Here is a 25,644-nt window from a genome sequence, read left to right as displayed (position 1 = left end):
GGCAGGGATGTCCCAGGGTGGCCACCTCCCTCAACCTTAGTCCCGCATGTCACAGAACAAACAGGGTGGTAAGGTGGGGCTATGGCTTTCTGGGTGAGGGACAAGGCCCTGCCCTGGCTTCAGTTTCCCTGGCTATGTTGTAGGAAAAAGGAGTAATTCAGCCAGGCAGCCTGGGGTTGGTGCCCAGGCCTGTTCCCCTGTCCTTGAGTGTCAGGGAGGAGTGGGCAGTGATCATGGAGCCTGGGCCGTCCTGCCCTCGGGCCTGTGAGGTGTTAGCACAGTAGACACGTCCAGGGTCCTGCTGACATAGGACCATCCAGGCCCATCCAGTCTTCTGCTCAGCTCTGTCTGGTAGAGAGACCTGACATCCAGGGAGGGCCAGAGCCTGGATGAGGTAGCAGTGGGGGCTGTGGGCTCGCTGATGAGCTCCTGGCGCTGTACCCACTGTGACTAGCAGAGCTGGGGAGTCTCTGGGGCCCTGGCTCTGTGGGGCAGCGCCACATGCTAAGGAGACTTCCACATCACAGGCAGCTCGTGTGGCCTGCAACGAAGCTCCAGCCCTTTGGCCCTCCACTTGGCCCTGTTCTCCCCTGAACTTAATTCCTACTGCGAGATCCCCGCAGGCAAGTGGCACGGTGCCCCTCCCCTGCACCGCATCCTCTGAAGAGTATGGGTCCCTGGTTGTAGCATCCTCTGGGGACAGGGAAGGGACCCAGAGTCCCTGTCCCAGGCAGCAGAGACAGAACCTGGGTGGCTGGGCAGTGGCAGGGAGAGGCAGAGCCCAGCAGCCTCAGACTCAGCCCATGGCTCCGGGAGCCCCCGAGGTGTGGCCGTCAACAGCAAGTTCTGGCTTGATCTGAGGTCAGGCAGGAGTTGCAGGAAGCCAGAGGCCAGGTCAGGGGGATGGGGCCTCTCCAGGCACCATGCTCACCTGCCAAAGGGGCAGCCCCCCAGCGGGAGAGTTGGGGACTGAGGGTCATACCGGCCCCTCACCACACAGCCAGCCTCACAGTTGCCCTCAGAGCCAGACTGTGCGGTTCCTTGCCTTGATTTCTAAAATATCATGTGCAATTTATATACATGGGGTGTGATTTACATATACTTTGCATATCCTATTTAGAGCACAGTTCTGGCAGCAGACAAATGTAGACACACAACCCCAGCGTTTCCCACAAACCCTGCAGGGCCCTCCCCACTGGACTGCTGTCTGCCGCTCCAGGCAGGCTTCTCTCATGGAGCCCTCAGGTCAGGCTGCAGGGTGGCATCCATGGCATGGGAGTGCTGCTCAGTATGTTTCCTAGCTGAGGGACTTGAGGCCATTTCCATTTTGTGCAGATCGAGAGTGAAGTCACTGGGAACGCTGGTGTACAGCCACTGTGAGCATGGTCTTCCCTCCTGGATTTTTACCAATAAGCTTGTGTTTGTGTAAGAAACTATCAACCCGAGCCCTGCACAGTGATATAGGCCTGTAATCTCAATGCCCAGGAGGCCGAGGCAGGAGGAGCTTGAGTTTAAATCCGGTCATGGTAACTATCGCAAAATACAAAATTGAAAAAGGCTGAGGATATAGCTCAGTGTGAAGGTTCTGGGTTCAATCTTTAGTACTGCAAAAAAAGACACCATCATCCTGCCTTCTAGGACATTGTGCCCTTTCACCCCCAAGGCCCTGCAGGAAGGCCAGGTCCTGGAGTGGCCTGCTGTCCCTGTGTAGCGTGACAACTCGGGGAATTGTAAGGAGAGAGGCAGCCCCAGAAGGGAGCATCAGTGGGCATCTGGAGTAGGGGTGTGGGGACCTGAGTGTGGCCATTCCCTGGCCACGCCTTTCAGCCTAGGCCAGCCACACTCCCTGAGGTGCTGAGAGGTTTGGACACCAGGGTGGGGCCCAGCCGGGGACCATGGCCAGCACCTTTTGAAAATACTGCGGGAATTACTGTCACAGTGCTGAATTGAGGGTCCTGGTGGCTGGCAGTCAGGAAGGGCAAACGGGCGGCCGGGGCCTCCCACCCTGTGGCCTTGAGCTCTGCTGGACCGGAGGTTCTGCAGTGCTGCACACATGGAGCCCTTTGATGGTGGCAGGGCACAGTGGCAGCCTGAGCCCACGCTGTGCTTGCTCCCCTAGGAGCTGCTGCCACCTGTTGGGCACTATGAGTGTAGCAGGGCAAGGAGCTGGCATTTACCAGACTAGAGAGCTGACTCAGGGGCCTGGGAGTTGAGGGGACCAAGGGCTGGGTTCAGGTCTGCACCCTTGATTTCTTTATCTGTAGGATGGGTTGTTTACAACAGGATGTGCCTCAGGGTCTCTGGTCACGAGGTAATATGTCAAGCGTCTTCCAGGCCCTGCCATCTGTGGAACCAGGCGGTGCTCCTGGGGACATGGTTACCCCCAAACTCCCTAGCATCAGTGCACAGCCAGCTAAGCACTGTCCTGAATGCTGGGTCCTGACACTGAAGGAGCCAACTGGTCTTCTCAGCCTTGCCTGAGCTAGGTGCTGATTTAATCGGTCCTTAAACATTCCAAGTTGGCCCCAACTCGAACTCAAACTCCAGGACATTTGGTGGCCGGGGGGAAGAGGGATACAGAAGTATGTCAGCCTTTCCACAGGCTTCAGAGGTGCTGTGTCCCCTGAGTCACATGGGGAGGGTGTCTGGCTATGTTCTGAGACAGGCAAGGGCTGGCCTCCAGGGCGCCAGCTGCTGCCTCCCGACCCAGGCTGCCTCCTGCTCCCAGCCATGTGTGTCAGACAGTGGAGAAAATAGCACCTGCTCTCTGGCATCAGGGCCAAGTGGCACCTGAAATGTGGCTCTGTGGCTGCCCGGCAGTGACGATGACACAGGCCCCCCAACCCATCTTGGCCAAGGTTCCCCACGTCCCTCAGTGACACCTCAAGGGCAGTAGGACCGTGGCTGTGGGTATGGAGAGAGGTGGGAAGGCCTCCGCCCAGGGAACACAGGAGGGAGCCACAGGTTCTCTCCAGAGGCCCTTCTCCATGACACTCGGGCCCTCAAGGCTGAGGGCGGCCTGGCACCTGAGGGTGGTCACCACAACAGGACGGACCTGCCCAGCCGCCAGCTGGCAGAGGGTCCCCGGCCCCTCCTCAAACTGGGCTCTGACTGGGACCTGGCCCCCTGACCTTCTGACACTGTGTCCTCTCTCCCAGGGTACCGCGAGGGCCTTCTCTGGAAGCGAGGCCGGGACAATGGGCAGTTTTTAAGCCGGAAGTTTGTGCTGACGGAGAGAGAAGGGGCCCTGAAGTATTTCAACAAAAATGACGTAAGCAGGCACAGACAAGGGTGGGGCGTCCTAAGGTGTCCTTCACCTCCACTCTGCATGCTGGATGTTGATCCCTGGATGGGAGCAACCCTTGGGCACACTCCGCTTTGGAGGGGCCCCCATTGCCCATCTCTTGGACCATGCTGGGGACACAGTGGGCAGTCTCTCTCTGAGGGGACACCCAGGCCCAGGGTGGCCAGAGGACAACAGTTCGGTTGCTGTCTCCCCACCCAGCGCACACGCTGGGGACCCTGGCCCAGCTTCTCACCCAGGCTGTACACTTCAGGTCCCAGGTCAGGCTGGTGGTAGAGGTGCTGACCTCTGGTGGCCTAGTCAGATGTGCAGATGTGAGCCCTGTTCTGCCACACCTACCCTGCAAAGGGGCATCCCAGCCATCCTGTGTCCAGACTGCCAGACTCAGAGATGTACAGCCACTGTCCTGGGGCCACACAGCCTATCCTCAGCAGGGCTTGCTTGTGTTGATGCCCTTAATGTAGGACCCTTGGTGCAAGAATGGGCTGCCCTCTAGGGTCAGGAGTTCTGGCTGGGTGTCCCAGGGCTCTGTCCTAGGTCATCCATTCTTCCGGTGACCATCAAGAACATCCTGGGTCCCAGTGTCATGCTAGGTGACCATGACAGATCCTTGGGCCTCATGTACCCACCCCGGCCTTGGTATTGAGTAGGTTGCTAGCACCTGTGCCCTCTCCCAGGGCCAAAGTGGCCAGGTGGCATCCTGATTTCAGGCCTAGCAGGGAAGGGATGGGAGAACCCTTGTCATACGGGCCCCTGGAGCAACAGGATCCCAGAGAATCGCACTTGCCTGGGGGATAATGATCTGGGACAAGGAGACCACATTGGCTGGGCAGGACTCTGTCTCTGGGCCTGGCTCTGTGGACCTCAGGGCCACACCACAAGCAGCATACTGGTCAGAGAGCCCTAGCCAGTGCTCTGCAGAAGGCATGGGGCGGGGACAGAGGCCAGAGATGGAGGTGACCTCATGGGGCCTTTTAGTGTCCTCACCCCCAGGGAGGGAGGCCTGTTTGCTTACAGGAAACTGGAGTTCAGAGAGGTTCAGCGATGCCCCTGGTACACAGCTGGTGGCCACAGTGCCCGTCGTGCTCTCAGCCTGGCCAGTGGTCCCTTTTCCTCTAGGCTCAGAATTACCCTGTTTTGCAGGCCAAGGAGCCCAAGGCCATCATGAAGATCGAGCACCTGAATGCAACCTTCCAGCCAGCTAAGATTGGTCACCCCCATGGTCTGCAGGTCACCTACCTGAAGGACAATAGCACTCGAAACATCTTTGTCTACCACGAGGATGGGAAGGTGGGCATGGGTAGGGGGCTGATCCAATGGGTCCCCAGGCCAGGACCCTGTCTCATGGCTGCCTGCCAGCATCTGTGGGGTGTAGGAGGGTGCCCCCTCCCTTACCCACAGATGATGGGGCCTATCCTGTCCTGGGCGGGTGCAGGCCCAGTGGGGGCCCTGTCTGTTTTCATCAGGAGCACATGGGCCTGGGGTGTACCGTCAGGCTGAGAAGCCACATCTGACTGCACCCGTCTGCTGCTCTGGTCCTGCAGAGCCTATACCTGTTGGTGCTGTGCCACCCGGCAGGGAGGATGAAGCCTGGTGGAGCCTGTGCCTCGCTGCCTCATTCACAACACACGCAACTGTGATGGAGGCCGCTTTCCCTTCCCATGCATGTCCGTCTCCCATCGTCACAGTTGTGTCCATGTAGACGCTGCACATACTGTCCTGGGACCCGCCCTCAGTGCCCGGGTGCCCTGACAGGCCCCCCATGCTGGCATGAAGGACCTAGGCCGGGGCTGAATCTCCATCTCCGCTGCTTCTGTGGGGCTCACTTTTGCTGTTTTCTGGAACATGGCTAGGTTAGGTCTGCCACGGTGACCTCTGAGCCATGTGACTCTTGCCGAGGTCAGGAGTGTTTTATTGACCACATACACCCGCTTCTTGGTGTATTGATGCTTAGTTCTTACACTCACTTGTCTTCTTTTCTCTAGTTTCTCTTTACAGCCTGGAAAATTCCTTCCAAATTTGTCCTGATTGTTCTGCTCTTAAACTTTCACTTTTTTGGTTTTTTTTGAGACAGTCTCATTATGTAGTCAAGGCTGGCCTTGAATTCACTACGTAGCCCAGGTTGGCCGTCAGCTTGCAATCCTCCTGCCTCAGCCTCCCAAGCGCTGGTATCACAGGCACGTACCACATTGCGCTTGAACTTTTACCTTTGCAGAATTGTTTCGGTGCTCAGGTAGTTCCTGTTTCAGTGCTGCTCTTGTTTCATTATTAATGTTCTTCTTCGAGGGTTTATCTCTGAAAAGCATCTTAATTTCTTAGCTGCTGGTTCTGTTTGGCTTGCTGTCTTCCCTGTGCAATATCTCCCTGCCATCCTGGGGCAGATGAGACACCAGCCCTGCACCAGAGCTGGGGGGCAGGCATCGGTGTGGCTCAACTCTCCTGCTTGGCACCCCCATTTCCATGCCTTTCTGCCAGCTGTCCTGGGTCTCCTCTGTCTCCGGTTAGTTGGGCCTTGAACAGACACGGCGGGTCATGGTGTGAGCGGCTATCGGCTTCACCCAGAGTCCTCTGCCCTCACTCTCCTGAGGGCGGCTGCAGCCCAGACAAGTAGGGCTCTGTGTCTGCAAGGTACAAGCTCTATACAGGCTGGGGCCTGTGTCCCTTCCGTTAAGCACAGCAGTGGCCAGGGAGGCTTGTTGACATGCTGTGGTCTGGAGAAGGCCGTGGGCAGTGTAGGGATGTCAACTGACACCCGTTAAGGGAGGCAGTGCTGTGCCCAAGTGAAAGATGGGGGCTGCATCCAGGGTGAGGAGGGCACCTGCCTTCCTCACGGGGTGCTGTGGAACTTGGGCCCAGGGGTCAGGGCTTGGTTTGAATGCAGGAAGGAGTAAGGGGCACTGGGTGAGCTGGGGCGGGGGCAGAATCTGTGCTTCTCAGGCCACCTGGCCTGTGCAGCTGGGACACTTTGGGGCCAGGCAGGAAGGGACCAGAGAGGGCTGTGTCCTTTAAGGCACGGAAGCCACAAAGTGATGTCTGAGGTCAGGTGAGGTGGCAGGCAGTGAGAGGCCAGCGTGGTGGGTCTGCAGCACAGCGCCAGTCAGTAGCAGGGACCCCAGGCAGGGCTCAGGGCAGCAGCGCAGGTGCTGACAGTGATGGCCAGGGTGTTTGGCGTGTGGCCTTTGCTGGCCAGCAGGGTGGGTACTGTCGGACACAGCACTGAAATGCCAGGGCGGAGGTCCCTCCGTGGGGACTCGGGGCTCTGGGGTATGACCTGTGAGGAGAACAGTCCTAGATGGGCACTGGGTCTGGGAAGGGGACACTCAGGGCTGCTGCCAGGCCATGTGCAAGCAAAGGCCCCACCAGCATGATAGTCACAGAAAGGCCGGCCAGGTCACTGCAGCCACCCTGCCCACTACCCAGTGTTGCCCCTGGGCCATCTTGCTGTGGTGGCCTGGCAGCCTGTCCTCCATAGCTCTGTGCCAGACTGGTCTGGAGGGACAGCAGAGCCCATGGCTCACAAAGCCTTCTGTCCCCAGGAGATGGTGGACTGGTTCAATGCACTGCGGGCTGCCCGCTTCCACTACCTGCAGGTGGCCTTTCCGGGGGCCAGCGACCTGGACGTGAGTGGCTGCCCTGAGGTCATGGTGTGGGGTGTGAACGTCTTAGCCCTTGTGCCCCTAGGCTGGGGTGGGGTTATCAAGGACACACATGGTCCCATCTGTCCCCAAAGTGACCACAGTCACCCTCAGTGCAGTGGACAGAAAGGATGGGCTGGGACAGGAGTCACGTGGGCAGTGGGGCGAGGCAAAAAGCAGCAGGGATGGAGCATGGCTAGAGGGGTGCATTTCCCTGACCTTGGGTGGGGGACTGGGCCCAGTTTCCATAGGGGAAGCCCAGATGCCCCCCCCCAACCTGTCTGACCACTTGGTCTCCCCAGCTGGTGCCGAAGCTGTCCAGAAACTACCTGAAGGAAGGCTACATGGAGAAGACAGGGCCCAAGGTAGGTCTGAAGGCGTGGATAGGCTGCCTAGGCCACACCCAGGTCCACTGTCTTCCTGCCTGTTCCTGGGGTGGGGCTGCAGACCACAATCAGCTTGTCCAGGGGCAAGGGACAGAGCACAGTGAGGCATGGGCTGGAATACCAGTGCCCTCCCAGCTGCTGTGCTGAATGGCCAAGCCCCGAGTGGGTCCCCATGGTGCCTGGCCAGCAGGGACCACAGCCCTGGCGGCCCTTTTCTTCAGGGCCCCTTTGGCCCATAGCTGGGGCACCTGTTCCTGGGGAGGTGCAGGGTGTGCGTCCTGTATCTGGGGACGCACCGTACCAGCCACACCTACTGTGCAACTGGGTGGCACACAGAGCGTGGCCCAGCAATGTGAGCAAGGGATCGAAGGCTCCACCCTCCCAGAGTGAGCTGTGGCCAGTTGGGCAGGGCCACCTCACCTGGTCAGCTGCTCACCTGCCCTTCAAACCACAGCAAACGGAGGGCTTCCGAAAGCGCTGGTTCACCATGGATGACCGGAGGCTCATGTACTTCAAAGATCCCCTGGTAAGGAGGGTCTGCCCGCCCTCTTGCTGCTGAGGGGAGGCTCATCTTCCAGGGTCCTGGCCTCAGGCTACACCCAGCTCTGAGGACATTGGGGAGTGGAAAGGCAGCCCTAGAGACCTGTGAGGTCCCCTTCCTGCCCATGTGGGCTGGGCACCAGGGACAGGAGGTGCCCAGCCCGAGCTCCAGCTTGGCCCCTGCAGGATGCCTTCGCCCGAGGGGAGGTCTTCATCGGCAGCAAGGAGAGCGGCTACACGGTGCTGGAGGGGCTCCCACCATCCACCCAGGGCTACCACTGGCCACATGGCATCACCATTGTCACACCTGACCGCAAGTTCCTGTTCACCTGTGAGACGGAGGCTGACCGGAAGGAGTGGGTGGAAGCCTTCCAGAAGGTGGTAGACAGGCCTATGCTGCCCCAGGAGTACGCAGGTGAGGGCAGGAGTGGGGAGGCTCTGACTGCACCCTGTGGCTGGTTTCCTGTGCTAGATGGGGGCCAGGTGGGTAGCATGGGAGAGCCTAGGAGAGTGGCCACTCTGACATGGGGACATTGTCTCCTTCTGCAGTGGAAGCCCACTTCAAGCATAAGCCCTAGCAAGAGACATCCATGGCCTGAGGACCCTGGACTCACATGACTGGCTGGCAAGGACGTGGCCAGCTGCCCTAGCCAGCTCTGCTCCTTGGAGCAGCAGGGCATGGCCAGGTAGGGCCTGAGCTTCGGCCACTAGGACGTGAGTCTCTGGAACCTCACAGCAGGTGACCTCAGCCCCGTCAACGTTGCTGCTGATCACGCCTGGCCGATCCACACCCTTGCCTGCCCATGCCCCCATCAGGGCAGCCCCAGTAACTCCATGCTCCCAGCCTGGCTATAAGTCATGCCAGGCCTTGGAATGGGACCTCAGCTAGGCTGCTGGGGACTAGGGTCTGCCGCATGCCTCCCTCCCTCTTCCCCCACCGCAACAAGTATTTATTGGGTGCCTGCCGTGTCAGTCACGGGTCCCCCAGGGATTGTGTGTACACAGGTCCCAGTGCTCCTGGGCAGCTGGCCTGGAGTAGGTGGGCCAGAGACTCAACTGGGGCTATGCCAGGGTATCTGGGTATCCAGCTCGGTGCTCGGCCTGGCCAGTAACCCATGTCCACCAGCCTGGCCTCGTGGTCTTTGAGCCCTTTAGGATGATGGCCCCCCAGGGGTGGGGCAACCCTGCAGCCTGGCTCCCCCAGCTGGGCCCTGCTTGCTGCTGGCAGGCCAGTAGTTAAAGCCACCCTGTATTTATTTCTCACCTGATCTCCTTCCATGCTGCGTCCTGGTCACCCAGGATAGCCAGGGGGGAGCGTGCAGTGGGGACACACCTGCCCCAGGGGAGTTGGGAGAAGTCTCCTGAACTGGTGTCTGTGCCTGCGTCACGTTCTGGAATAAAGTGTGGCTCTGGCATGGTCCCTTCTGTGTGTAGGTGGGGTAGGGGACAAGTTGGCAGCTTCCACCTGGGTAGAGTGGGCAGACTGCCGTGACAAGCCCGTGTTTCCTGGACCTGAGCTGGGGGCAGGGGGCGGGGGCTGCCCATCGTGTAGGAGAAGCTGCAACTCTGAGGAAGAGGCAGCCCCCAGGGTGCATCTACCTTACCACCCCGGTACCCACTCTGGCCCTAGCTATTTCTAGGTCTATGACAGGGGCCATGGGCTGGCCCTTTCCTGGCAGGCCCTCCAAGAGTCTCAGGCAAGGTCTGCATCCTGGATCGAGCCCAGAGGGCGGGTAGAGTGGCAGGGACACAGATGCCTCTGCACACAGCTTCGGCTCCTAGGCCCTCTTGTGTCCTCCTCCTACTTCTCATTGGGAAAACAGGCCTTGGGGAGGTAAAGGTCACCCAACCCCACCTGGGGTGCCTAAGGTGGCTACCCTTGTGATGACATCAGCAGGAACCTACCGTTCCCCCAGCCCTGGGAGTGGCTGGGGTTCACCTGGGCCAGTGCTCAACGAGTCAGCTGGCTGCAGATGCCAACCAGGTTCTCAGATGCAGAGTGCCAGGCCAGAAGCCAGACCTGAGCCTGTGTCCACACAACTGCAGGGCCAGTGCTGCCACAGCCCCTGTGCGCCAGCCCAGACATCCCCATTATGGACATGTGCTGTGCAGGCATGTCTGCATGTGTGTTCACGTGTGCACAGGAACCCATGTTTACCTGGCAACATTTTTAGAAGAAGCCACAGAATAAGTCTATAATGGTTAGAGATGAAGTTCTCAGAGGAGGCCGGAAACCATAGCCCCTGCAAAGGGGTCACTGGGTCCTGGGCCCGTGCCCTCAGCAGGGCAACATGGCACTGCAGTCTGGACCAGGGCCTAGAGACAATGGCATCTCCTTGCCACATGGTCACAAGCATACCAGTGCCACAATAAACTTGGCATTTCACTGAATGCATCCTGAGGTTTGTGGAAGGGCACTACTGAGTGTGGAGACAGGCCAGTTCCCACTGGGCTCTGGCTTGTCTGTGTTCACATAAGGTCAATCTTGTGAATGCGCATAAACAAAATTAGGTTTCTGCTTAAACTGATCCTCAGTACATCAACTGCGGGATTCAAGTCATGAATTCCAAACCAGCATCTCAGCAGAACAGAGTGCTCCAACCTGGGCCTGGGGAACTCTGCCTGGCTCCTTCCACAGCCATTCTCCAACTGTCCCCGTCCCTCTCACAGTGACCCTCTGACACTGCCTCATGGAGAAATCCTTGCCCCATGGGAGTCCAGCAGTGACAGTGTGGCCTGCACTCTGGAGCTGTGACACACACTAGCTGGCACATTTAATTTCAATAAAATTACATGTTTATTTCTAAAATCAAGTGATTTCTGCCACCTTCCTGACAGGGGCACACTGTCTGCACTTGTGCAGGCCACAGACCCACGTGAGCAGCGCAGCACACACTTCCTCCTGGGGCTCAGCCACACCCCAGGACCTGAGGCTCTGGGCCTCCCTGGAGTGAGGCAGGACTGGGCAGTCAAAGCACCACTGCTGCCCCCACCCACTTGGGCCCACAGCAGGGCCATGCCAGCCCCAGCTCACCAAAAAGGACCAGTGCTGCACAGGCCAGTACAAAGGATTTATTTATACGCAACATTGACACAAGCCTCCCTTTAAATTCCATTTTTACAGTAAATAACGTATTTTTCCCTCCTTCCCATGCATGGTCACTGTGTATTAATCTACAACTCTTATTTTAATTGTGAAAAAATAAAGTGTTGCCCTTTATAATTATACTGGTAATGTGGAATATTATCAGTGATAAAGGACAGATTTGCTCATTCCTGGTTATTTGGTTAACACCTAAAATGTTAGGTTAGAGAAACCTATTACCCAATAAAAATAAATATTGCATCATGGAGGGCACGTTCTGCGGCACCCTTTCAGAAATGATGCTTTGGGACATGCATCGAGGCACCCAGAGGCCAGCGGGGCTTTGGCTCTGGACTTGCGCAGAGGAACCTCACTGGCCACATGGGGTGAGAGTGGGGGAGCGCCATGGCCTGGAAGACCAGCGGGCACGGGCTGGCCCTACAGCTGACGCATTCCAACAGGGAGAGGGACACCATGACTACAAAATGACCCCATGTTCGAAACAAAAATATAAACAAGAAACTGGTCTCACTTGTGAGGTCGCAGAAGTCCCAGCTCAGTCCACATCTGGTGGCCACTGCTTCCTGGTCCACACCATGGGCTGTGCTGGACACCAGGCCGCCAGCCCTACAGCCCTCCCCAAGGAACCAGAGACAAGGACGGCAGAGGGAGACGCAGCAGGGCCTGTGCTTTATTGTGGATCGAGCTGAGGGGACACAGTCGGCTGCAGGAGCCTCGAGTTGCATCCCAGTCACACAGCGCCAGGCCACCGTGCAGCACTCCGCCACCTTCCATAAATAGGGACAGACACTGCAAGGCAGCCCCTGCCGGCTGCAGTGCAGGAGCCACCAGGTATGAGCAGCCACCTTCCGGGCCTCGAGCCTGAAGCCATCTGGGCAGCACTGGCCGGGCATCTCCACGCAGGCTGAGCAGCTCAGTCCAGCTCGATGGGGCTGCTGTCGTCCTGGCTCTCCTCCCCCTCCTCCTGCTCTGAGGAGCCCATGAGGCTGCTCAGCAGGTTTCCTAGAGGGAGACAGCACAACACAGATCAGGAGCCGACCCACAGAACCCACCGTCTCATAGGGGCTGGCAGTGCACGCAGAATGAGCACAGCCCCCGATGCCTGACGCTGCAGACAAAACGCCAACGCCACTCCCACTGCCCCCGTGCAGCTGTCACCACTGCCACTGACACCGCGTGATGCCTCGCCAGAGTAACACCTTATAAACACAAACTCATACAAGGGTGTAGTGTGGCTCTCCAGGCACCTGAGGGCCACACAGAATCCTGCTTCACCCCATCTGCACCTCACCCTGTGCACATAATCGAGCTCTGGGAAGGAGACAAACTGGGAGAACCAGGTGACACTGGAGACACTGGAGACATCCCAAACTGAGATGCAGTGAGCTTCTGGCTCACACCTTCCACAAGCAAACTCCAGAAGCAGGGGGAAAAAAACTTCCTAACTACATGGGAAACCATTAAAGTAACCTCAATACTTCTGTATCCCTTGTCTAGCCCAGTAGCAATACCCTGGAATACAACCTAGCACTCTCTATCCAAATTACACAGAGAAAAGGAGAGCTGAGCAGAGTAATTCCAGCCCTCAGGGAGGCTGAGGCAGGAGGAACCAAGTTCTCAACCAGCCTGGGCAATATAGCAAGATACTACCTCAAGATGAAAAATAAAAAAGGACTGGAGACATAATTAATCCACAGTATCACCCAAAAACAAAGCAAAACAATCCAACCAAAACCCCACGACAAAAAAATGCACACCTAGCCAGCCTCAAGCCCCCAGGTACAGGGCTGACAGTGACACATGGAAGCACTGCCTGTCAAAGCACAAAGGCGGAGTGTAGAGCCACACCACACCTCGTGCTCCACCAAAGAACAGCACGTGGTATAACCACGGGCACCACCTGGTGCCACTCACAGAGTAAAACACTCAAGATGCACAGATTATGAGCCATCCTTGCTCCAGGGACCACGCCGGCTGGTAGGAGACGCCTGCACTCAGCTCAGATCCCCACCAAGGGCAGCCAAGCTGAGACCTGGCCTCCGTGGTGGCCCTAGGAGAGGGCATCTGGAAGGTGACTCAATTTTGGGGAATCCCCAGTGGTCCTCCAGGTGGCTAGAGGAAGTGGGAGCCCATAAGCTCACCTAGCAAGCCTCCGTAAGAAGATGTCTGCTTGGGCGGCACACCGAAGAACAGCTGTCCTATCCTGTCCAGGTACTGCAAGAGGCAGGAGTGGTCAGCGAGTGGAGATGGAGTGCCCTGCCAAGGGTCGGGGCGGGCTGCCCATGGACTGAGGACCCTCCTCTCTGTGGCTGCCCCATCCCTTGCCTAGCCCAGTAGCAAGAACCCTCACCTCATTGTACATCGGGTCCCTCCGGAGGGACGGCTGGTACTGCTCACACAGTACTGTGAACACTGCCAGCTTGCCGCTGCAACAGGATGGGGACAGAGACGTGGTGCTGTGAGCAGCGCAGAACCACACTCGCCCTCTGGCACACACTCACTCTCTCTGTGTCACACATCTGCAAACAGTGCCAGACACCCATGCTAACCTGGCCAAAGCACTAAGCGCCTGATGGACACTCACCCATCCACAGCCAAGAGCAGGAACCAGATGAAATTGAGCAGGGGCTGAACGAATGGGGGACCGTCCTCGATCGACGGGTGCTTCTGTGTGTATGTTGTGAAGACTACCAATGCACTGTTTTTGTTTTTTAAACAAAGAAACCTGGAAATCAGAATACTCCAGTGGGTGCCATGCTGATAAAGATTTGGATCCTAGAGACGCTCACATGAACACTGACCCCCTCAAGTTCCTGCAGGCATGGAGGGCCTCAGTCAGTAGCAGCACCTGTGCAAGCCCACATGGGGTTCTCATCAGGCTGCCAAGGTCCAGGAGGCCTGTGCCCCTCACAGGGATGCAAGGTCATGATCTTTACAACTCACGGGAGCAGCACTCAACTTGGGAAAGAAATGTGGTTTGCTGAAAGTCCACAGAACACCACCCACAACATCTTCCTCAGCCCTGCTCCAATCTGCCTACACAGGGCTGGCCACCCCAGAGGAGGAATGGCTGCTCCGCTTGTGGAAAAGCCAGGTCAAGGTCTCTTGGGTTAAGAGGTGGTTTTTTTTTTGTTTTTATTTTTTTGTTTCATAGTACTGATGACTCAACTCAGGGTCTTCACACTGAGCTATATTCCTAGCCCATTCTTTTTTTTATTTTTAAATTTTTGGTACTGGGAATTGAACTCACAACCCTGTGCTTACAAGGCAAGTGCTTACAAGGCAAGTGCTCGAGCCACTGAGCTAAATCCCCAGCCCCCAGCCCATTTTTATTTTGAGACAGGGTCTTGCAAAGTTGTCCACAATGGGCTCAGACTCAGATTTATAATCCTCCTGCTTCAGCCTCCCAGACTGCTAGGATTACAAGCATGCGCCACTTTGCCCAGCTGTTTTTCTTTGAAGTCACAGATGTCAGCTGCATGGAGGTGCAGGGGCTCTGTGACTCGGCGCAGTCACGTACAGGGCTCTGTGCTCCAATACCAGTGCACGCCCACTGATCCGTTATTTCAGGAGAACATGTTCTCCTAGAAAGGTTAGCTTCTCCAGTCTCCTGTCCCACTACTGCCAAGAATGCCTAAGAGGACCTGGGAGGGGACATGCTCTGGAAGTCTGTCAACTTGGTACATATTTCAGTACTTTCAAGGTAGACTGTGAAAAGGAAGTTGGAGATGTGGCAGCCTGGCAAGAGCATACTACAGAGTACAGGCCTCATCATCCTGCACAGACTGGTCTGGGCAGACAGCCTGGGAAAAGCACACAACCCCTTCTTAAAGTGTGTGAGTCTTTAATCAACATGGGACACCTGAGCTCTGCACCCACTCCAGGACCCGCACTTCACCAGTATGGCACGCAAGGGCACAGGCACTGATAGAAGGCACAGGCCAAACACAGTCACACTGAACCTGAACCTACTGTAGCACAGCCTGGGCCACGAACATGTCCACCTCGCTGCGGAAGCCCCGGGCAGTGGAGTACTCCACCAGCATATTGGCACAGCCCTCACCATCCGTGGAGTGCAGGAAGTGATACCGAGACTCACAGTAGTTCTGTTCTGCAAAGGATCGAGAAGGGAACACAAACAGATTCATGGTAAAAATAAGGTCGCACAGATTCAAAAGGCTCCACCTTTCCTGATGTTCTTCTATCGCTTCCTCACTTTGCTCAGAGACAGATAAGACGATCAGCTGCACTGTGCTGCTCACGCCAATCACTGGCTGTCTTGACCTCAAAGACCAAACAGTGGAACAGGGGGAAGAAGTTCAGCCACCACAGACCTGTTCTCTGCAAGCTGAGGGAGGCTGTGTCAACCAACACCAAGGGCATAACTGGAAGGAACAGCTGAGCACATCTAACATTTGACTTACCTGATTACTCACATGGGTCTCTGCGGAAAGGTGCTTCTGTCTTGCTGTCAAGACCAACAGTGCACTCAGAACTGAGCAACATCATACCTTAATAGCAACTGCATGCAAAATCCTAAGACATGGGCCAACCCTACGAGCACCGTGAATCTCAACAGCAGCAAGGACAAGCCTGGGCTGGTTATTTCTCCTGCCAGCCCTGAAGTCAGGAAACACTCCTGAGGGTCATCCCATTCTATCACCCGAAGACAGGTGCAGGCTCCACACCATCCTTCAAGGCTACGCCCTCTCCTCCTGGGAGAGCTTTGCCCTAGGCCAGGCCCAGACAGCTCTATGACTGCAACACCCACCGCCATGTTATAGCATCAAAGAGCACCACCCTGCCCAGGAAGCACTCCTTTCCTTATCTGGGAGGCCTCTCCCCTGATATCTATCCTAGGAGCTCCTTCCCCCATTCAAGGGCACTTAGATGTTGTGCAGTCATAATGTGCCATTTGTTGTGCTGCATACCCCAAACCTTTTGGTTTCTGGGCATCTACATGAGGAAAAACCCCAGGGTTCAATTATGCCATAGCCTCATCCAGGAAGTTGCAAGGGGCTGGTGTCTCAAGAGCACCCAGGTAGTAGGAACACCCATGGTGCCAGGGGTGGGGGAAGAAGCACATCATGCAGTTTCTTTCCCAGTGAGTGCAAAGATGTCCCACAGCACAACCCTGTCCCAAGGGAAGCTATGACTCGGGATGGTCTCAGGCAGATCTCCCACTGCATACGTTGTACTTATCCAAACTGGATGTGGTCTCCTGCCCTGTGGAGCTCCATGTGCTCACAACCAAGAGTCTTGGCTCAGCTGGCAGCCTGCTCACTCTCAGACAGGATGTCTGAGGGGCCATGATGATACTGAGGAACTGGCTCACAGAGCTGGTGAAAGCAGAGGCCCTGGTGGCCATGTGCCCCCACCCTGGGGAACTTGGAAGGCACTAGAGGAAGGCCAGGAGCCCAGTGGGGGCCTGCATGGAGCACCTCCCTGTGCCAGGACCCAGTGTTCTCCCCACTCATATAGTTGTGGCTGTCAGAGCACACCAGTGTCTATGAGGAAGGGAGGGGCAGCACCTAAAGTACACTGTCCCTCTACCTGCTGTGTCCCCACCACGTAAGTCCCCACCTTGAGAGAGCCAGCAGCAGGGCAAGCCAAATCTCTGCATCACCAGGGCTGGTGGCATGCTAGGGGCCAGGACTGTCAACCTGGTGGACCCCTGGATGGCTGACTTTGGGAATAGCAGATGCTGATCCTGACAGCTACCTGTCTCACCACTACTGGCTCTAGAAGCTGCTATCACATAGCCAGCCTGGCTCATTTCTTGTGGAAAGCCACACTCAGGATTCCTGAGGCTCCCACAGCAAGAGGTGTCAGTGGCCTGCAGGTCTACTGTGAACCTCCACTGCTGCCCCATCTCCACTGCCTTCCCTCCCTGTGAACTTGTGCTATGCACTCTAGGCTGGACAGTTCATCAGGCTAATAGCTGTAGGCAAAGGCCTGCTCAGGAGCCAGCATGCCGACCTTTCTAGAGCCAGGCAGGACCCAACACCATCCAGTGCTAGGAGGCCCCTGGGAACGAAGTTCTTTCAACCCTGTTCGTCGTATCAAAGAACATCTGCTTAACACTTCTTCCTCCACCAGGCATAGACTCACAGCTGGGCACACTGAACCTACCCACAAAAGCAGGACACCCATGATCCCATCCTATTGGCTGAATGATCCCACAAATGCTTCATCAGCAAATGAGGTACTAAGGAAAAAGACGCTATTAGAGAGCTGTTTTATGCTGGGCGAGAGGACTGTAGCGTATAAGCAACCTATGCCATTTCATAAAACAGCAAAAATGTCTGCTTCGGGCATTGAAGAAAGCTGATCTATGTCAGCACACGCAGCCTGTCCTCGTGAGCTGGGTGGGGTCCTGATGATGCACAGAGGGGCCCTGGGGAGCCCAGGGAGAATGGCTGCCGGCCTGTGATGGCAAAAGACCCTGCTGTCCCCACACACCTCCAGACTCCCAGGCCTACCTTTCCACAGTGTGAGGGCCAGCAGCTGATGGAGCCGGGGATGGCCCAGTTTCCCAGATCCTCCACTGGACCACTTAAGGGCTCTGGACACAAATGCCACTCGCTCCGGAGAATTTGGGTCCATCAAACTGAACACTTTAGCCAGGTTTTCTGAAAGTCACACAGACAGACTCTCAGCAGAGGAACCAGGAGGAGCCAGCCACCTGGGGATGACAGCAAGGCATCCACCAGGCTAGGGTTCAGAGTAGCAGTGGCCAACTGAGGCCCCTCCTCTTCCAGTGGGCAGCTCACACAATGGGCCAGGCCTCCTCACCAGCCAGCTGGCCAGCAGATCTCTGTCAGAGCGCAGGTAGGTCAACTACCGTCAGTGCAGAGGCTCCTGTGCTGGGAGGTGACAGCATCACCTCACCCCACCCCACCCTCAAAGCATGGCAGGTCCTGCCTTAGTGCCCATGTGCTCTGTGCACTGGCAGCAAACGGAGTGATGTGCCTCCAGGGTCTGCACGACTGTCACAGGAAGAGGCTCCTGCGTGAAAGCACACCACACAGCGGTGCCTCACCCAGCAGATCATCAGCCACATCCACTTCTGCCTTCTCCAGGGACTCCAGGACCAGCATAGATAAGTCTGCCGCACTGTTTTGCTGTACAACATGTAAAAATAGAAATCATCCAGTTAGAAACAAAGGCCTGATTTGTTCAGAACAGTCAGACACAGCTGGCAGAAACTTGTTCTGCAGATAGCTAGGAACACACCTGTCACCCAGCCTAGGAGCAAACAAATGGAAAAGACTTTTTCTACTAGGAATATACACACAGAGCCCCATGCCAAACAGCATGAAGAACTACAGCACAACAGGGCTTAAACTGACAGGCCCTTGAGAGCAAACTATCTGCTGTGGGAGCTCAAGCACCCCCTGCCACCAGTGCCCACAGCAGGGATACCCTGATGTTCTATACCAGGTCTCTCTTGGGTCCCTCCCACCTCAATTTTCCCAGAATTGAAAGACCAAGGGAAGAGCCAAAGCACTTACCTGGCCGTGACTGAAGAAAAGCAACGCTCCTGAGTACATAAGCTCTCGGGCCTCCGCATGTTTGCTCTGAGACATGTATCTGTAAGAGGGAGAGGGTGAGCAGGGAGCCCAGGACACATAGCCATGTAGGGGATTAATCCTGGGGCAAGGCTCTATGAAAGTGAGCACTCCCAGGAATGTCGTCAGCCTCATCATGGAGGTGGAAACTGAGGTATTTCAAACGGACAGGAGCCACCTACCAGGCAAGCCCTTGCCAAAGCCAGAACCTTCCCCACTGGCCCATTCTGTGGCCTCCAGTCCAGACCCTCTCGCCCCAACAGTCCTATAGGAGCCTCCGGATGTCTCTGGACACACAGGTCCTGCTGTTGGTGGGCTCAGGCACAAGTGGGCCCAACAGGCCTGGAGCCAAAACAGGCTCTGCCTCCTGGGAATCGTTCCCGGGTTTCAGGAGCAGAGACCTGGGGACTACACAGTGGTTGCTCTGTGGAGAGCAACGGAGGCAGTTGTCTCTGTCTGGGAGCTGAAGGACAGTGGGGTTTCATGACAGGGTCCAACAAAGACGATGACAAGTGTAATTTTACTAGCCTGCCCTGCTCAGCTCAACCTCTGTGCCAGTGCCCCCCAGAACTGCCCCAACATGCTCCATCTGTCCCCATGGGTGGTCCTCTGTGCTGTGCAAACACTGCCTATGAGAAGTGTGAAAGACAGGTGTCATTCTGTACACCCAAAGCGTAACGGCCACTTGGCAGGTGGGCCCAGCATGTCTTGCTTGATGGCCAGCGGTAGCACCTTGTCTTCATCAGAAAACACCATGCCACTGAGCAGCCTCTGCCTCTGAGCCCAGACTCCTGGACAAGCTGCGCCAGGAGCAAACATGGGAGAGCATCTTGCAGTAACATGGGACAGACACGGCAGACCATGATGTCAGAGAAGGCACAAAACAACACCCCACCACACAGGGGACACAGGTCCCCAAAAGGGGATCCCACGTTGTGGCTGCTGGAGTAGGGCCAGCTGACAAAAGCCTACACAGAGAAGGAAGCCACCAGTTGGCCTGCAAGTCACAGGCTCCATGGGTCCTGTCAGTTTGTTCTCAAGGGTGTTCAGACACCAAGGGTAGCCCCTCAGGCTGCCATATGATGTGAAGAGAAGTGTAAGCTGCCTTCTCTTGGCTCTGCCATGGAGCTGGGGTCAGGCGTTGCCGTAGGCTATGCTGGCAAGCATAACCTTCACTCAGAGGGACATGGCCTCACATGTACCCTTGTGAACACAGACCCATATGCACTTATGCCCAGGGATCAACACTGGTTTGGGTCTGCTCATGTACAACACCCAAAGTAGTCTAGACTCGTAGGCTTAGTGAGAAACAACTTCTTACAATTTCAAAGAAAAATTGCTTCTTGAGAGACAGATGAACCAATTTTCTGAGACATGGAAACCTGCCTCCCAGAGGGGTGCCAGGAATCACGGCAGCATGCCCTCAGGCGGGCCTGGGCCAGTGCGGCCCCCTATCAGGGCCCACAGTCCTACAACCAGCACTCTGCATCACAGCTTCACACATACTGGTCTTTACTTCATCAGAATCACCTATAGCCAGATCAAGAAAAGACAAGTGGCTCAGGCAATGAAGAAAACAAACTTCTTTTTCCATTAGAGTGTTCTAGGAGCTGGGAAGGATGTTCAGTTCTGGGTGATTATGTAGGATGGTGTCTTCGAGACCAATAGAGAGCTGAGAGGCACTGACCTTCCTAGCCATCAAAATAGCCTGCCCTCTGTTGTGCTGCCACAGTGGACCCCATGAAGATACCAACCCATCCATAAGGTCTTTCCTCCACACGCTGTGCTGCACTGAATGCAGGATGGACCTGGACCCATCCAACTAGCCTGTCCACAGGTTAAGCCATGCTGGATGCAGCACAAATCCCAACTTCAGCCTCTCTTCCATATGCTGAGTCACACTGAGCAGGCCCCAGTTCATCCAAATGGTCTTTCAAAAGCTGAACCATACAAGACACTGTGCAGACATCGAAAACACCTTTCACACACTGAAATCAGACTTGGCACCAGCTAGCAAAAGACAGCTGAACTGGTGTATTTTGGTGCTGTCAGCTAAAAATGGACCTATGGCAGTTATGTCTTATCCACAGAGCAATGTGCCTGTGCAAATACTCATTTTTTGGTCCCACTGAAGGAGAAAGAAGAGCTGGTGATGGTGGCGCACACCTGTAATCCCAGCACTCAAGAGGGTGAAGTAGAGCTACCACAACTTCAAGATGCGTAGGGAGATCAGGACCAGCCTGAGCTACATAGTGAGACCATTACTCAAATATGTAACTAAATAAAAGAATAAATGAGACAGCAAGTAAGCTAACAGAACACAGAAATCAAGCATCAGCACTAGAGATGAATGCAGTGCAGTGTCAGATGACAGGCAGAGCTCTGGGTATCTCAATGATGGAAGCTGGTCTACGATGGTTCAATCCAAGGCTGAACATGCAGTGCTGAGATCAGTCAGTACTGAATACTAAGCATACAGTGACAAAGATGTTTTATAACTCCCTGTAACCACAGAATGATTGTGAGGCACAACACTGCCACGTCCCAATACATGGCCACAAGTACATGCTGCCGGGCCAGACACTGTTTCTTGAAACGCTAAGGACCCACCTGACAGGCACAGCTGCCTCATGCACAGGGCTATAGTGAGTGTAGAACATTCTCAGGAAGTCACAGTGGGGTGACCCACTTTCCAAGTGGCTCAGATAAGGCAGAGGCCTGAGGAGGATGGACCCACACGGGCCAGGCCTGACACCTCAAGCCGCTGCCTCCTAGGCTAGCTTCTCCACATCAAGATCTTCAAACTGTGCAAATACTGCAGTTAAATTAAGGTCCCTGAAAGCCTAAATGGTGGCACCGAAGCACTCTGGCTTTGCCAGGTACTACCAGTCAGTCCAACAGGCTTATAAAACACGTCCCCTCTTCCTCCTGGCAGACACAAGGTTTGGGAGAAGGTGACCTTCCACCACAGGCACTGCGGACACAATGGAGCAACCTCCAAGGTAGTCAGGGGCACAAAGACCACAGCCAGCTTCAGCGCAGCACATATCCAAAGACAGTAATCCACTGCTTCCTCATCTCCATCTTAAACTGCTGTAGGCTGAAAGTGAATTAAAACGGTACCACAATACACCACAGAAGAGACACAGCAACATAAATTTACATGCACCCAGCTCAAAATCTGCAGAAAACACAGCCCAACCTGTGGTGACCACAGCAGACAGCAGCTGCCAGGAGAGAGAGGTGAAAGAAAAACCTTTCTATGTCTTGATAGTTACATGTGTGCATTCAAATGTCAATGCTTGTCAGATTGTACCCTTTATGTAAACACTAAGACATAAACATACAGATATATGTTTACTGATAGACACTACAAGAGTAATTGGAGATACTGACTTCTCCACAAACCAAGATGACGGTGTACCCCACGCCTGGTTGTGGCCTATGTGGAACTCACCCAGAAAATGGGTTACAATTAATGGGTTATACTCACCTGCTCAGCTTCTTGGGTGGAACAGTGGGGTGACAACTGCCTGGGACGTGTGGCCCAAAGGCAGTGAAACAGGTAGAACTTGTCCACTATAATGTCTTGGGCTGAAACACACCCTCCACAAAGGAACTTGTCACTTAAATGCTAAAATAAGCAAATCCCTAGTCACAGAAGGGCCAATTTAAGTCGAGGAACACTTTATTTTGAGAAGACTTACTTCTGTTGATTAATCACCGGGCAAATATTTATATACAAATTCCAAGAACAGCAGACATCAGGCAAATCCTGTCAGCTGTGAAGTGTGCTCAGTTACAACTGGCTGTTGTTGAGAGGTGCAGTGTTTCAGTTAACCCCTGCACATGGCATCTCAGGACTTGATCCTGCCATAATAGGTAGACTTAGAGTGCTGTCACACCCAGGGATCTGGTTAGTTTGTATCTGGTGACAGCTCGCCTCCCATTAATACTAAGCCCTAACTATGCAGCAGTTAAGGACTTATTTCTAGTAGAAGCAAAATATCATCTTCCAACTAAATAGAAGAGCAAACCTTTTTCTAAAGCAATTAACTAAGCTTCCAAAAAAGAAAGCCTTCACAGAACCACATAAACCCACATACAGCCTAACTGATTTGTATTATAGTGTCAGGATTTACTACATGGAAAATTCCAGAACAAGACTGCTGTTTAGGTAACTGGAGATCAGGTAGTATTGTACCTAATCTTAAAATCAGTGACTCTAAACCCAAGGCCCCTAAACCTGGCCAAATCAGAAATCTAACAAATGGACAATCTAATAACCGGACGTCAAGACTTTCTCCCTGATAGTCAAGGGCCTTACACAGTTCCTCCCTACAATGCCCAGCACAGGCCAGGGCTCTGGGAAGAACAGTGCACAGCTCTCCAGGTTGAAGACTCCCACACGTGGCCCAGACCCAGCATCCTTTCTTACTGTGTCACTCCTTCGCTTGCAGAGGCTCACTCTTAATTCTGCTAATCCAAATGAAATCGAGTCCCCTTTCTCTCCATTCTAAAACACCCAGAAAAATGGCCTACAAACTCAAGATGATCTGACTAGTGCTTATAAAGCTAGTGGACACTGCTTTCCACAACTATGTCCTGTTCTCAGAACACACCAAACCAGGATGCTCAAAGAAGTGACAATGGAAAATGTCCCACCATGCTGGAGTACCCTGGGTGACACAATGGGTAACTTGAATGTTGCACTGTGGTGGCACTAACCTATGAAAGGTTGTGCAGTGTGTACAGACCATATGGAAACCACTTTCCGCTCAATTTTGCTGTGAATCTCAACCTTCTCTAAAAAATAATGTCTATTAAAAAAAAAAGCAGGTGTAAATGGAGGAATACAATAGAGGAAAGGCTGGACCCACAGCTGTGACACTGAACTCCGCTGACGTCCTGTAGTCCCGACAAAGACGCAGAGCTGGACTGCCTTTCTAAACACAATCCAGGAGGCCAGTGCCTCTGCTATCCTTCGCTCTGAGGCCACTGGCAGTAGAAACAGATGCCTGAACCCTGTGATCTGAGACTAACACCTGAACGTCCACAGGAAGAAATGCAGGTAAAACACTGACTAGGGCTGGTAGACTGGGCTGGGAAGGGGAAGACCAGGGAAGATGGAGGCTGGGCCGCGGAAGAGAAGAGCTGAGAAAGTGGTGGCTGAGCCAGCCAGGCGAGATTGGGCTACAGAAGAGGTAAAGGAAAAAAGCAGCTGGGAAAAGGAAGGCCAGGCCAAGAGTGGGGAAGCCACAGAAGACTGGGCCAGAGAAGGGAAGGCTGGTCTGGGGAAAGAGACCAGGCCCCAGAAGGAAAACACCGGGAACGCAGAGACCAGACCGGGGAAGAAAACGGCACGGTCAGAGACCATGAGGTTGTGGAAGGGGAGGCCGGTCTGGGAAAGGGAAATCTGGGCTGGGAAAGTGGAGACTGGAGACCAGGGTGGAGAAACAGAAGTCAAAAAGAAGACGCAGGCCTCGGGAAAAAAGGTTGGGATGGAAGGAACCTGCCCAGTGGTGGGAAGTCCGCGGAAGCGAGGCTCAGGAAAAGAAGGGGAGGCCACGAAAAGAGGTTGGGCCCGCAGTTCACCGCCAGCCGCCCCAGCTCCGGCAGTCCAGGACAGGCAGCGGCAGGAGCCAATGATCTCCTAGCGTGCCGCGGCATCGCCAATGCGCGGCGGCGGTAGAGGCGGGGCCTCGGCGCAAGATGCCGCCCGCGCCCACCTGAAGAAGAGGGTCCGGTACATCTGGTGCGCCTCATAGTAGTCGCCCTTCTCGACGCTGGCTCGCAGCTTGCCCTCTACGCGCTGGACGCCGCCCCGGTTGCGGGCGCCATTGCGGGCGCCCTCCTGCTCCGCCATCGCCGCCGCCGCCGCTGCCGCCGCCGCCATGGGCTGGCGCTCCGCGCAGGGCTGACGCTGTCGCAGGCGCGGTCGGCGGCGCTTCCCGGCTTCCGTCCCAGCGGCCTCTGGACGTCCTCTACGGTGGCCGCGAGGAACCGCACACACGCGGGGGGGGGGTGGTGGTGATGGTGGTGAATGGCACATGATCAGAGGCGGAGCCGCCTAGCCTGCGGGCGACCGCGTGAGCGGGCGGAGCCACATCCTCTGGGCGGGGCTGAGAGGGAGCCACGTGCTCTGGGCGGGGCCTGCAGAAGGCCTCCGTAGCTGGGCGAAGGTACGTGCCCTGGGCGGGGCTTACGAATAGTCACGTGGCTGAAGCGGGACTACGAGCTTTGGCGGGACGCTCCGCAATGTGGCGAGTTCAGGATCTCGGGGCCAGGGTATTGAGGCGCGCATGCAGGCTGTTGGCGGGTGGCCTGTATGACACGGCGGTGCGACACCTGCCCTGTCAGCTACCCTGGGCATGGGGATTTAAACATCCCGACAGTGTTGTAATAACGTTTCTAGGATGTCCGAGTTGCCTGCTGCAAACCCCCGAGCCCTCCACCAGGGTTTCCTGAGCCACTGTTTGGGGATGCCGACTGCCGCCTCTTAGGTCAGCCCCGCGATCCCGGTGTCCCGGCTGGAACTGAGAATGGAGTAGCTTGGCAAAGTAGTCTGCAGTGCTGCCTATGATGCATACCAACGAGCAACTTACCCTTTCCAAACTCCTGTGACTTGGGAGATTGCATAACGTGGCTCTGCTTGGGGACAACTCACAGGTTACGAGCGCATTTGTGAGAACAGCCCCATCATAACTGTGGTAATGTATATGTAGAATGTACCAATAAACCTAGTAAAATAATGCAAAACAAGAAACAGCCCATCTGATAGCCCAGAGCATGCTGGCCCCTGGACAGTCGCAGCCTCTTCTCAGAACACAGTGTGGCTTGAGTTATGAATGACCTGTTTCTGGAGTTATGTTTAATTGGCCATGACTGACTACAAGTAACTAAAACAGGGATGAACCCCTACTAGTACTGCTTAGAAAAGAAACAGATACAACATCACTCGTGTATGTTGGAACCCAACTGTATGAACAATACAGTGGGAACCAGGGCTGTTAAATTCTTCATTGGGCCGGGTGGGCATGGTAGTGCAGGTCTGTAATTTCAACCCTTAGGAGGGTGAGGTTGTAGGATCAGGATCCTACCA

General features: G+C 55.3%; 2 protein-coding genes and 1 long non-coding RNA gene across 5 annotated transcripts in view; 2 read left to right on the top strand and 1 right to left on the bottom strand.

Moving 5' to 3' along the window:
* Adap1 (ArfGAP with dual PH domains 1) overlaps nucleotides 1–9,278 on the top strand; it is a 37,346-nt gene extending 28,068 nt beyond the window's left edge. Inside the window, exons 5-11 of the mRNA XM_013152639.2 lie at nucleotides 3,159–3,271; nucleotides 4,448–4,594; nucleotides 6,841–6,924; nucleotides 7,242–7,304; nucleotides 7,780–7,851; nucleotides 8,052–8,280; nucleotides 8,415–9,278. Of these exons, the coding sequence (XP_013008093.2) occupies nucleotides 3,159–3,271; nucleotides 4,448–4,594; nucleotides 6,841–6,924; nucleotides 7,242–7,304; nucleotides 7,780–7,851; nucleotides 8,052–8,280; nucleotides 8,415–8,443 (737 nt within the window). The 3' untranslated portion in view covers nucleotides 8,444–9,278. The remainder of the gene's footprint in view (nucleotides 1–3,158; nucleotides 3,272–4,447; nucleotides 4,595–6,840; nucleotides 6,925–7,241; nucleotides 7,305–7,779; nucleotides 7,852–8,051; nucleotides 8,281–8,414) is intronic.
* A 1,643-nt stretch (nucleotides 9,279–10,921) lies between these two features.
* Nucleotides 10,922–24,551, bottom strand: Get4 (guided entry of tail-anchored proteins factor 4). 3 transcript variants are annotated; one of them, XM_003469934.5, is made up of 9 exons: nucleotides 24,272–24,536; nucleotides 18,486–18,564; nucleotides 18,014–18,095; nucleotides 17,454–17,603; nucleotides 14,944–15,082; nucleotides 13,556–13,696; nucleotides 13,322–13,397; nucleotides 13,113–13,185; nucleotides 11,622–11,973 (listed from the first exon to the last, which is right to left on the bottom strand). In XM_003469934.5, the coding sequence occupies exons 1-9, from the start codon at nucleotides 24,436–24,438 to the stop codon at nucleotides 11,885–11,887; spliced, it is 996 nt and encodes a 331-aa protein (XP_003469982.2). In that variant the 5' UTR covers nucleotides 24,439–24,536; the 3' UTR covers nucleotides 11,622–11,884. The 3 variants fall into 3 exon arrangements, with proteins under 3 accessions (XP_023420971.1, XP_023420969.1, XP_003469982.2); XM_023565203.2 differs by lacking the exons at nucleotides 13,113–13,185; nucleotides 13,322–13,397; nucleotides 24,272–24,536 and adding exons at nucleotides 22,036–22,176; nucleotides 22,250–23,259 and having other exon boundaries at nucleotides 10,922–11,973; XM_023565201.2 differs by lacking the exons at nucleotides 13,113–13,185; nucleotides 13,322–13,397 and having other exon boundaries at nucleotides 10,922–11,973; nucleotides 24,272–24,551.
* On the top strand, nucleotides 23,239–25,308 carry LOC134472474 (uncharacterized). Its single transcript, XR_010042299.1, has 2 exons — nucleotides 23,239–23,613; nucleotides 24,958–25,308. It is a non-coding gene; the product is annotated as an uncharacterized LOC134472474 (long non-coding RNA).
* Nucleotides 25,309–25,644: the final 336 nt, after the last annotated feature.

Source organism: Cavia porcellus, unplaced genomic scaffold, assembly GCF_034190915.1.
Source record: "Cavia porcellus strain 051 isolate PalLab524CR breed Dunkin Hartley unplaced genomic scaffold, mCavPor4.1 scaffold_23, whole genome shotgun sequence".
Taxonomy (NCBI): domain Eukaryota; kingdom Metazoa; phylum Chordata; class Mammalia; order Rodentia; family Caviidae; genus Cavia; species Cavia porcellus.
The sequence above is the reverse complement of the archived record's forward strand: the minus strand, read 5'-3'. Positions and strand labels throughout refer to the sequence as shown.